At 41.3% G+C, this 12,123-nt stretch overlaps 1 protein-coding gene across 4 annotated transcripts in view; it reads right to left on the bottom strand.

Annotated features, from left to right (window-relative positions):
- Positions 1-6,742: 6,742 nt before the first annotated feature.
- Positions 6,743-12,123, bottom strand: part of gapvd1 (GTPase activating protein and VPS9 domains 1) — a 32,807-nt gene continuing 27,426 nt past the window's right edge. For all 4 annotated transcript variants that reach the window (XM_026186778.1, XM_026186781.1, XM_026186779.1 and 1 more), the window contains 6 exons: positions 11,940-12,099; positions 11,610-11,797; positions 11,152-11,365; positions 10,538-10,610; positions 10,228-10,425; positions 6,743-9,864 (listed from right to left, as the gene is read on the bottom strand). In XM_026186778.1, the coding sequence (XP_026042563.1) occupies positions 9,724-9,864; positions 10,228-10,425; positions 10,538-10,610; positions 11,152-11,365; positions 11,610-11,797; positions 11,940-12,099 (974 nt within the window). In that variant the 3' untranslated portion in view covers positions 6,743-9,723. The remainder of the gene's footprint in view (positions 9,865-10,227; positions 10,426-10,537; positions 10,611-11,151; positions 11,366-11,609; positions 11,798-11,939; positions 12,100-12,123) is intronic.

The raw sequence follows: 12,123 nt of genomic DNA, 5'->3' as shown, positions 1-12,123 counted from the left end.
ATGCAAGCATGCAACTAAAGCTTACAGTGTGAAATGCGGGCTTGCAAATATGCACAGACGAGGACACGCGGGTTCCATAGCGGCTGCAGAAAACTAACAGCAGACTCTGTTTGAGTTGTTTATTTAGCATCAAGATGCTCTCTTGCTAAATGAAAGGTAATGAGGAAAAGTACATGCTGGGCGAAGAGCTTGCCCTTTTCACACATCATCACAAAGATTGATCTCTCCTTCCCCTTCTCTCAATCATATCCAGTCTCAGTCGAGAGATTCTACTTTTGAAATTTGTGCATATTTTTTCCCCTTTGAAATGTATACTGTGCACATGGTTCAGCCGTGCAATTAGGTAACATGTTGCATTTCATTAAAAGAAATTTCCTTCCAACCACCGAGTGGATTAGAGATGTGTCTTTTTATTAATGAGGCTTTTCCCCGCTTTGATTTCTGCACATATAGAGATGAGCGGAGACAGGCCAAAATCCCCACTTTCATCCTGACAAGTCAGGACGGGCTCAGCCGTTTGCCTCCTTTGACTCATCAGAAAGTCAAAAGGCAAAACAAACGCGAAGGTGAGTGAGCGAGCGAAGTCGTTCCACTCAATACGCGGCGAGTCAACTGCAAAAGTATTGTCCTGCTCAGTTTAGAAATGCCATCTTATTAACACATCCCACAGCACACTTCATCATATTGTCTTGAAGAGGCAACTGTATGGAAGGGGGCAATTAGGACAGAGAAGCTGTGAGGTTGCCATTATTTTAGAATTTAATGACCACGCAATACGGAGCTAGATGTAGAAATAAGGGCTACAATACCACAATTATGCATAATCTAGCAGATCTTAGCGCACCCCCCACACTCCTCTTCCTTGCGCCTTGAATAAATTTACATGGAAATGCAACACTGCCTAATTTATTCGGAAAAATTAGAATATACATTACAAATATTTCCATAGACGACATCAGCAACATGCAGTTAGGAATTTAATGACTTATTTCTTTGTATTCACGCTCATGGATTAGGTCAGGAGGAGGGAGGCGGTGCATCTCCCCGGGCTTGGTTGTTGAGGAAACAGATAAATAATTTAACACAGACATATACATTGATATTTAAATTCACCTTTCTTTTTTTTCCCTACTGCTGTGCCATTCATTAAGGAAAAGAAAGCTTTCCGGTCACAGACGCCGAGGCCACGTGTGCTTTGTATGTGTCTGTGTGTGTCAGTATGTGTGTTTATATGCCTTAAAAACTAACCGCGCGTGCCACTTGTAGTGGCAAGATGCATGACTCTGGACACAACCCAAAAGCAGGGATTATTGACATGGATGCTCCACCATTAATAAGCCGCTGTATCCTTTGTGTTCGGGGTCGCCATTGCTGCAGTTAACTATAACTTGTCAAGGCTGCTCCAGCCGCACAATGCGTACCTCATGCATCTCCTGTCAGCAGGCATAATTCCTGGATGCTGGCACGCCGCTGATTTCTGCATAAGTGATGCGAGCCTTCTAGTAGAGTTAGGAGCACGAGTCTTTTGCCATTGAGAGATGTTCATCATTCTTGATCTAGCTCTGTCAAGACCTGGTGTTTTAGTGCCTCTCACGATTAGGCAGAATTGACAGGCCAAGAAGGCAGTGAATAGCAAAAATGTGAGGAACTAAGGGGGTGTGGTGCAGGCTGCAGGGTGAAGTGGAGTGTGGCCGCCATTTAATCTGCAATTTATCAGTTTAGGCTGCACCATGTAACATCGGGGAGATTACATTCCGGAGAGAAGGGGGCTCTATCGCGCCATCCCCTCCTCCTCCCCTAGCTCCTCTCACATGCCTCCTAATGTCGTCTGACGGCAGAATACGGAGGACAAAGAGGGAGGACTGTCTTTATTGTCACCATTATTGTTTCTGAAATCCTTAATTAATATATAGCATTGTGGACTCCTCTGCGAGTAAGCAATGAAGTGCCGGTGACAGAGAGACGGCACGTAAGCGCTTTGCTGCAGTGAGACAGGCTGCATCCTTTATGGAGGCTGTTTGTCATGGGGGGAAAAGTTGGGCATTATTTAACGCGCGCCAGCACACAAACTTGTGCGTCCACACACACACACAGTGCCAGCGATGGCTGCACATGACCTCTGACAACACCGATCACGTTGGGCCAATAAAGGCTTAATTGCCATTTTTCCATTGGACTGCTTTATTGATGTCATTTCAAAAGTGATTAATATGAACTGTTAACTAGCTATTGCATTAAGCCCTAAACAAAACTGAACCGGCATTCTGAGTTATATTGATCTCTTTGATTTTTGCCAACACTGTACTTTAAAAAAATATATGTTTTATTATTTATTTATTTATTTATTTGGCAGTTTGCAAAAAAAAAAAACATCTTTATCCTAAGACCTCACATGTGCAGAGGTGTTGCTTGATATTTACACAAATATCGTAGTCAACATTTGTGCTCCTCCTGCGCACTCTCATCCCTGTTTTTTAAAAGGGCCGTTAACAGGGTCACTGCCGCTTTTAATACACACTAGGAGAGTATACCAGCGAGGTTTTTATCTCTCAGTCTGGTAGGGCTGAAACAGAAATATGAAGACACTGGCTTACAGGAAGGAAACCCATGGCAGCCTGATATTAAAATGGTTCAGGAGTCAAGTAGAACAAGTCAAGCAGCTTGAGGGCAAACAAAAGAGATAGAAGGAGAAGGGAATGAACAGGTTGTTCTCAACAGCTAATGGACTGTCAGTGGTCATTGTAATATATTGAATGCAGTGAAACATGTTTGCTTCACGTGAGGGGTGTGCTATTACTATGTCACCCTTCATTATTCAAATAATACCACTGGGCCAAATTATTCTTTGTTGTTGTTGTTGTTTGTTAAAGTGTTCTTTCCAAAATATGGTTTTATAATGCTGATTCATCTTTACGTGTTCCTTTTTTTTTTCTTCCTACATCATATTAAGCTTTGCACAATCTGAGCTGGAGTCTCTCCACCAGCTGCTGATATCAGAGCTGAGCACTGCTACAACTTACAGTGATATCTACCAGATGGACTTTAGCCTGAATATCAAGTCATGCGGGGCTCATATAACATGCATTTTTTCTGTCGATATTCGTAAATGATAAAAAATGTGTTTTTTTAATTTTTTGTTTCTACTGTCGCCCCCTAGGACACAAGCAAGTTGGGGAAATGTATTGCTTCGTGATCACCAATAAAGCAGCCTTTATTAAGCATGCCTGTACCCCACAGGTTATTTGCTAGACATTCCCGGGAGGAAGTATGACTACACTTATCTGCACAGCCCTCTCTCCAGCGACAGAGAGCTTGATCCATCCTGAAAGGGGGATTGAACTCTCACAAGATGAAGACATGACATCTTCGGCTTACTTGATGTCAGTGATAGGACAGCTCACTTGTAGATCGGGCATGTTGCCAGCCAGCTCTCCCTGGGTCCTGAATGCTGTCTCTGAACAGAGGCCAACGACACAGATGACATCCGGGGAAGCCCATCACCTGTTGCTTAAGGACAGAATAATCAAAGTAGGTCATGCCGGGACGCTGGCCTCACAGTGTGTGTAGAGCTCATGCATGTGTGTGTGCGCATGTGTCTTCCGAGGCTTGTCAGGGCAGCAGCCATAGCTGAGCCCTGAAATCCACCCCAATGACAGAGATGATCAGCATCAGCAGCAGATCTTCAGCCGAGATCATGTTCAGTTTGAGGGCCATGCCAGGCAGTGACACCACTGCACTGTCCAGTTGTACAAATGCTGCCTGCCAACACATTTCTGAGCACTGATTCAGAAAGTGTTCAAATCAGCAGGAGCAGCCTAACCCTCCCTCAAAGCAACAAGGACACTTTTAATACAAACAAATACCAGCTTTATGGATTTACATGCATCCAGATCTAATGCACGTTAGGCTATTATTGCCCTTGAGGTATTTTTTTCCTCATGATCCACACTTGACACTTCCCTAACAATGTCGCTTAATTGCAACCTCAGTGAAACATGCGAGCTCAATCAGAGAGGGAGTTTACTGTCGATTTTATGGAAATGCGCGAAAGAGACCTGTGTTAGTTGTAGGGTACACCTGCACTTGTCAACGTACTCAAGTACGCTGGGTAATTGGCTGTTGATTGCTGCCATTAACATGTGATGGCTAAGTGCATCTAATTCCTGTTCCATTTCCACGGTTCAGTTTGATGTCAACGCCCACTCTTTCTCTCAGAGGTGATTAGCCCAGCCTGTGAAAATTGTTCTTTTTTTTTTGTTCCAATCATATAAGGAAAATATAAGGAAGTCTAAGAGGTGCTGTTGTAAACTGACACTTTAGCTAATTTGATTGCCTTTATGGTGAGTAGAAAAAGAAAACATGGAGAATGTAAGTTATCCCTGTTATAAGACAGATTGGGAAAACAATGGTACAATAAGTGCAAAATACAACAGCCCACAAATCTCTTGAAATGATGCTAAATCTAACATTATTGCCGGTCTTTGCATTTTGGTGTATACGCACAGTTTAATACTGACTACAGCAACCTCATAATGGACCAGAGCTATTAGACACAAATCTCCTTTTCAGCGCCTTTGTCTCTGTAGTTGAGGCTGAAATTATTAAAGAGAATGGTGTTCACTTTTGCTATTTGTATCTCCTTCAGTTTCACCACCTCAGGGCGCTGGAGACTTGGTATCCCTTTGAGTTTTAATCTTCTCTTCTGCCCGCATCCTTGCGGCTATTTCATTTAAGTTTTGATATGTGTATTTGACATTTTGTTCATTTAGGCACCCCCCCACACACACAAGCGTAATTTAATTGACGTGTTTCTGCCTTGTTCTGTTTGTTTAGTCATTAGCGAAGATTTCCCGCCACTACCAGCAGGTAAGCTCAAGCAGATATGTATGTACGCGCTTGTATGCACGTGAGGGGTGAAAAGAGGGCGCGCGTGTCTTTAAAGGTACTTTCCAAATCTGGATAATGCCACGAGGAATCACGCGTAACCTTTTCCGTGAGCTAAGTAATGAAGAAAATTGGCTTTTTTTGTTTTGTTTTTTTCTTTTTTGCGTTATATTTAGTGTGTACCTTGTAATTCGACAACAGCAACAGTAGTATTTATAAAAGGAATACTACTATCACTACTACTAATATTAATAATATAGGTTGAGCCATCCGTCAATTATTAGAAAATAATAATAATAATTTTAAATATGGAAAGGATACATAATAAACAAAACAGATCCAGTTCCAGACAGCAGTTCCCACTGGTTTTAAATGTCAGGCCGTCGTGCCCCGTGGTGTTCTTTGTCTGAGCCGCTCTCAGATCAGATCTGCAGACCGTCGTCGTGAATGGTGCGCCTGCCATCTGCAGGACACTTTGGGTAAAACGTGGATTTGCACTGTCAGTATCATGTAACCAGCCAGGATAACAGTGCTGCTGTTTACTGGTCCTCGTGCACTTTGATGCCAACGGTCTCGGGAGTTGATGTAAATAAACACAGCCTGGATCCGTGCTTTAAGCAATGCTTTACTGGAATAAAAGTCAAATCAGCAAAGTTCCAGGTACTGTGTTTTTGTAAAGGTACAGCTTCATTCTTCTTGTTGTATATTTTATTGTCACCACCCCCTTTAGGCATCTGTAAGTTGCAAATTGAGCAGCTGATTTCGCTCTTCAGCCAACACTGTGCTGATCCCTGTAAAACCCACATTTGTGTTTAGACCTTATGTTCTCACGCTTTTCATCAACATCTTTTATCATGCTTCATCTTGGTTTTCAACTTTTCACACACATGTGCATGTTTAACCTGCACTGGAATTTGTGCGATTTCCTGAGACCACTGTTTGATGGTGGAAGGCCCTTCATCACTGTCCCCCTACATCAGGGAAGTATCAGTGAGTGAAAGCATCCCCCCATCCTCCTGCATGGAATTTCAACCCAATCTATGCCTTCAAGAAACAAAATGATATGTCTAAACGTAAAAAATAAAGAAAACCCTCTTGTTCAACATATATCTGCAATCACCTGTAGAAATGATCACCACTGATCTGATACTGTGCTTAAACTGGAAGGGATATCACACCTCATGTTTGTTGGACCCGCATATCTTGGTGTCGTTAACCCCCAGAAGCATGAGCCAATAAAAACACAGAATTTTAATACAAAACAAAGCCTCCTTGTATCTCAAATCAGCCAAGTGCCACATAGTCGTAAGATCCCATCGCTAAATCTGGCCTATCTAGCCACTGGCTTATGCAACTAATTAACTTCACACACTAAAATTTGAATTTAAATTAACATTTGCAAGATATCATCAGGGGACACAAAGCACCCCACGAAGAAGTTTATGATGGGAAAGAGGGAGAAAAAAAAAAGTGTACTAGAGGAGGCAATCGGTGAAGTAAGGAGGGCTTTTAGATGAGGGGATATCTCCAATTACAATCCACCGAAACACTTGTCAGCAGTAATGAAATGTTTGCTGAGAGGTTGCTATTTGTGGCTGTTAGATTGGATGATGCTGCTCCACTGCCCCCACTAACAATTATATTCCATGCATAAATTTACTTACCTTCATTTCTATTGTGTGAACCGTCAGCCAGATATACCTACAACTGTCCAAGGAACCAGAGAATAACGATACACTATTGTGCATGTACAGCGTGTGTGTGAGACACTCCCGTTCTCATGGAGCCAGAGAAGAACAGGGAAGCACAAAATTTTAAATTTTAAAATGTTAAAAACAAGGGGGGAGGGGGAAGAAAGAAAACTTCCGCTTCTTTTATTGGTTTTAAAGAATTACATAATGCATTAATCACAGTAAAGACAAACCGGCTTTCTCCGCATGTCATAATTGTGCAAGCTTACAATAAAATTTAAAATTAGATGCAAGATGTAAAACCTTTCTTATTTTTTCTCTCCTCTGCTCAGCCTTTCAGCTCAATCGTACAGGGAACAGAACAGTAAAGCTTTGAAGAATGGATGAACTCCTTTAGCCTTCTCACTTCACACCACTGCCCAGAGTGGCTTGCATACAATCAAGGCTAAAATTACAAATTTGTCCAACACAATCATACGCGTTTTTTGTGTTTAGATCAGCACTTCAGTTGGGAGTGAGTGGTGGGGGAATTCGTAGCTGCTACGATTGGCTATCTGAAACATTAGCCAGGTCCAAATAATTTCATCAGCTGTGTGCAGTATGTATTTCCAATTACAGTGACATCACATAAACCTCATTAGTATAGATGCAACCTGCAACTTGATTTTCCAGTGCATGGTTTTCTCATCAAATTGATTACACAGACTCTGCAAGGAAGTGTAGATACACATACAAATCCTTTGCATATGCTACTGTAGACGAATATATATATACACACACACACACACACACACACACACACACAGGGATATATGTATATATACATATGTTTTTTTTAAGCATTTGTGATGTTACCCATAAACTGTTAACCAGTTTGAAAGTAACAGCATGGTGCTCATCTTTGCTACTCATTTTTTAAAATCTAAATATGGTTACTTTAGATGACTACAAGCCCCCTCCCCCCCCAAAAAAATGCACCGTTCCCTCTCAAATTTTCCAGGAAAATACATCCGTTTTGTGCAAAATAAACCACTGAGTTCAGATATGCAAGTATCACGGGCACAGAAACTTTGCATCCTCTTGCAGGTTCAATTACTGGCCTGTGGCAAATACTGATCCTATTCTAACAGTTTACAATGATTGACAGTGTACAGACCATTCAATGACTTCATGCAAGAGGAGGCAGAGGGTCAACCAATCGCACAGGCGTCTCACACGCTCACTAGACAAATAAAGAAAAGAGAGGAAAAGAAAAGGAAACACTCACGTACTACACCAACCACTTCAGTATAAACTGCAAGTCAGTAACAATAGTGTTGATTATTTACTCTTCTATACTACTGTGTATTGTGCTGTCAGGTCATTTCCCGTGAAAACTAACAGGTTATTTAAAACTATAATACATGTAGCACGCCTGTATACAAAAATGAAGCAGAGGATTTCAAGAGAAAAGGAGTTTTAGTCATTTCTTGAGAATTAAAGACATGCTTGTTCTATAATTGGAAAGATACAATGACACTGGGATATCACAGCACACCAAATTGGGAAAAGAAAAAGAAAAAGAGGGGGGGATAAGTGCACATAAACAGGAGTCCCTTTGTTGAACTAATGAGGAGGTAGAGAGCCAATATCCAATTGTTCACTAGTCTGCCCATGTGGACACATGTGGCATCTCAGGTATAAGATTAGAAACTAAAATGTCTTTGTTCACTAACAAAGGCTTGTCTTAATTAAGGGTGACGCGACCACAACAAGCATCACAGCAGGTCAATATCCAACTTTTCCTTCATTCCTTTCCCTGTTTGCAACCATTTCCAACTACTGCACACACAAAAAAAAAAAAAAAAAGATCCAGTACTCTGGTGTCAACCAATGCAGGACAGTTACTGTGTACAGACAGATATCAGGCTCATTGGTTTCAACTTTGAGGTAGGATCTAGAATTCCGAAATGGGGATATCGTTAAAGGGACCGAGACGCAACAGTCGGTAATGTTATGATGCCAGCAGTGAGGGCTGGACAAAAATGTCTCAATGAGACATGGTTGGCCCGTTGGAGTAGTGTGTGTGTGTCTTGGTTTTTGTGTGCACGTATGCACTTAAGGGTGGGGATTGTTCTTATGTTGGGTTATATATTAGAGAAAAAAAAAGTAACTACCTGTACAGCGTGCCCCACATCAAAGGCACTATTTTCCTTTTTTTTTTTTTAAAAAAAATGCCACCAAAGCTCTGTGCATGAGCTCACCCTGTCTTTGTTAATCACCCAGCATCCTCACCTAAGGGCTACTCACTGCTAAGGTGCCTTTCCGAACTCAAGCATTATTTTTTTAGCAAGTCTACAGTAACATCGCTTGCCTCTGACATCTTGAATTGGCATGATATGCATTTTCATTGTTAAAAACTAGATTAACAAAGCATTAAACAGAATGACAGAAATAAATACATTTTATCTCATATAAATATGTGGGCCCTTACGTCCAAATCGATGCACATTGGGGTAAACAGTTCATGATATAAGCTGCCCTATTAGTTTTTTTGATACTGTAACCTTGGGAGTAGTACGGTTAATTGTGAACTGATCTCAGTGTTTATGAGTCACTAAATCCCACCGGTAACTATCATTCACTGTAAATTCCTGTGTCACAATGGGTTTAGTGAACATTATACTGTAATTTAATTGGAAGCCTTTCCCTTTCACCCCGGGGAGGGGAAAAAAAAAAATTGATCACATCAAGGAAGTCTGGTCCCTTTATACAGGATAATGTTGATTTAATGTCATATTGTAATTATGTATATATAAAATGCCTAATACAGACCCCAAAAGGAAACCTGACTGAAAAGACAAGAAGATAAAAGGAAAAATTCAAATCAGGTTCAAAGTTAATATGTTACCAATTTTTCCCATAGGCCTTTTTTTTGTTTGTTTGTTTTTTTCCCCACTACGGCTCAAACCCTGGATTTGTTCACATACGTACAGTAATATATATTTTGTAATCTCTCAACGTCTCTGGCTATGTACAAGCTATACAAATACAGAGCAGGCTGAGGGCCAGGTTTTATAAGCTGTGCAGAGGGAGCAGTTGGTTGGGAAGTCTCCCAGTCTCCCGGCTCCTTCCCCCGCAGTCTGCCCATACAGGTGGCTGTTCTGCTTCACTTGCGATCGTCGATGGTCTTAATGAATTCCACCGCCGCGGTGAACTGCATCCACCAATAGCACTCCTCCCCACTCAGCCGGCTGGCGTAGAAATTATTGATGTACTGAACGGTGGACAGCAGGCAGGGCGGGTTTGCCTGGAGGGGAGGAGACGTGGGGATGGGCTCGCATTAGCCACTCAACGAAGCTCATGCAGCATCATATTTATTTATATATATATATATATATATATATATATATATATATATATATATATATATATATATATATATATATATATATATATATATTTATTATTTTTTTTACATATTTACATATAAAAATATACACAGCTTAGCAGCGGCGTTATGGTGTTTTGCCACAGCATTCATTTTTATGAGAAGTTTTTATGATGGTGATTTTTTAATTTTAAAAGTCAACAAGTCATCTAAATTCTTACAATTAAAGTTGAAGAAATTACATTGTGGTAATAAAAAGGGAAGAATAAAGAACAGACTCACCCTAATAAGGACAAAGACGAGCACGGGAACAAAGTCGTCTGCTCCAGGGACAGAATCCTCGTTGGCCAGACTGAGGAGATTCATGATGGTGGAACACATCCGCAGTATACACTGGACTTTATCTCGTGGCGTCTTGTATGCATTGATGCTCTTAATCTCGGACTGTGCAGAAGGCCAGGGAGCTTCCTTCAGGTAAACCTACAACCAGGAAGTTTTTCAAAATCATCAGCTTTTAAAGTACCAGTATCTCTAAAGTATCTCCCTTCTTTGGTAACTGAGAATATGTTAAAAAATAGATATATATTTATACCTCTGGGATCTGAAGAGCTTTATGATTTGCTGTCACAACTTTTGAGAGTCGCTGGATATGTTCATGGAAAAGCCTGTGTGTGTGTGGAGGGGGGGGGGGGGGGGAGAGAGAGAAAGACACCTGGGTTTAAGACAACAGTGAGAGAACGCAATCTGTCCAACAATAACACACATCAACTTACTTTCACAGCAACAACTGTTTACAAAGTGCTTTGACAGATGAGCAAAAGCAGGATACTAATAAGGTAAATCGAAACAGAAAGCCAGACTTGAATTAAATGTAGTCACGTAATACAACGGAGTTGACCTACAAAACTTGCTTTCATGGATTCCACCAACATATATGAATGCAATCTGTTTATACATGCAATGTTCATACAAGTAAATGGGGGATATTTACTTAAATTTTGAAATTAGTCACAGGATCCTTACAGGGCATTTTTACACCGAGCCAAAAGCCCTTTAGTGAACTTGTATAAAGGCCAAGATATAAAAGTTCTGCTATCTCTAGAGTTTCAGTTTTAAATCCTCCTAACAGTTAAAAAAAAAAAAAAAAAAAGAAAAGAAATCCAATACTGCCTAGTGAAGCACTTTGCTTGGCAGTGTGCTACTCACTGGTCTCTGAGAATATCTCCATCCTGATTGGGGTAGAAGGCCAGTTTAAAGATGCGGTTCATAACACTGCGTTCGATAGCCATCTGGGCATCCTGCAGCTGGTCCTCGCTTGCATACTGCCAAATGGCATCACGGGCCATGGCGCCGTACAAGTAGCGCAGAAAATCCTCCACTGCTGCTGTCTTGTCGTCGGCTGCTGTGCACCCCTGGAACGCTGGAGAGAGAAAGTGATTTAAGCCTCGCATCTTCAATAAATGACATTAGTATCTGTAACCGTCGTGCTGCGCTCGAGTTTGTGGACAGACTGCAGGCACTTCAAATACTTGGAAAAAAATTAAAATATTCTACTAACAACAATGGTAAAGTATTTAGTAATGTCACACTAGCAGGAATCTCTAATGTGGAGGACTAAGCAAAGAAAGAATTCAGTTCAACTAAATGTGAAAACATTGAAATACCTTTAATGAAATCGAGCATCTTAGACTCCATATGCTCGAGGAGAAGTCGAACACAGACTGTGGTGAAGTAGCGGTTTGCCACCTCCTTGTCTCTTAGCACCCTCTGGAGGAGCCTCTCCAAATGGGCCTGAGAGGTCTGCAGGCCCTGACGACACCTGGTTAGATAGGCTATGTACGGTGCCCGCTTTCTATAGGAAACAAAGAGAAACACAGGCATTTTATCATTTTCACTGTAGCTCTGCGTTTCATTACATTAAAAAAAAAAACAAAAAAAAAAAAACTAATTAAAACACACAAATAAGGGTGACTTTCCAAACCCTCCAGATTTACCTGTAATCTTCTGCAATGGCAGCGAGCAGCTTCCTGCAGGTGCGCGCGTCAAAGCGGCTGACGCACCGAGTGGTCTCCTGGATCTGGGCCATCAGGTTCTTATCCTGAAGGTTGATGGCTTCTGCTAACTGGATCTTCAAGAAGCAGACAATCTCGTTTTCTGAAAACAAGAGACAGCAGTGTG

This window comes from Astatotilapia calliptera, chromosome 12, assembly GCF_900246225.1.
Source record: "Astatotilapia calliptera chromosome 12, fAstCal1.2, whole genome shotgun sequence".
In the NCBI taxonomy this organism is placed as follows: Eukaryota; Metazoa; Chordata; class Actinopteri; order Cichliformes; family Cichlidae; genus Astatotilapia; species Astatotilapia calliptera.
Note: the sequence above shows the minus strand (reverse complement) of the source record. Positions and strands in the feature narration are given on the sequence as shown.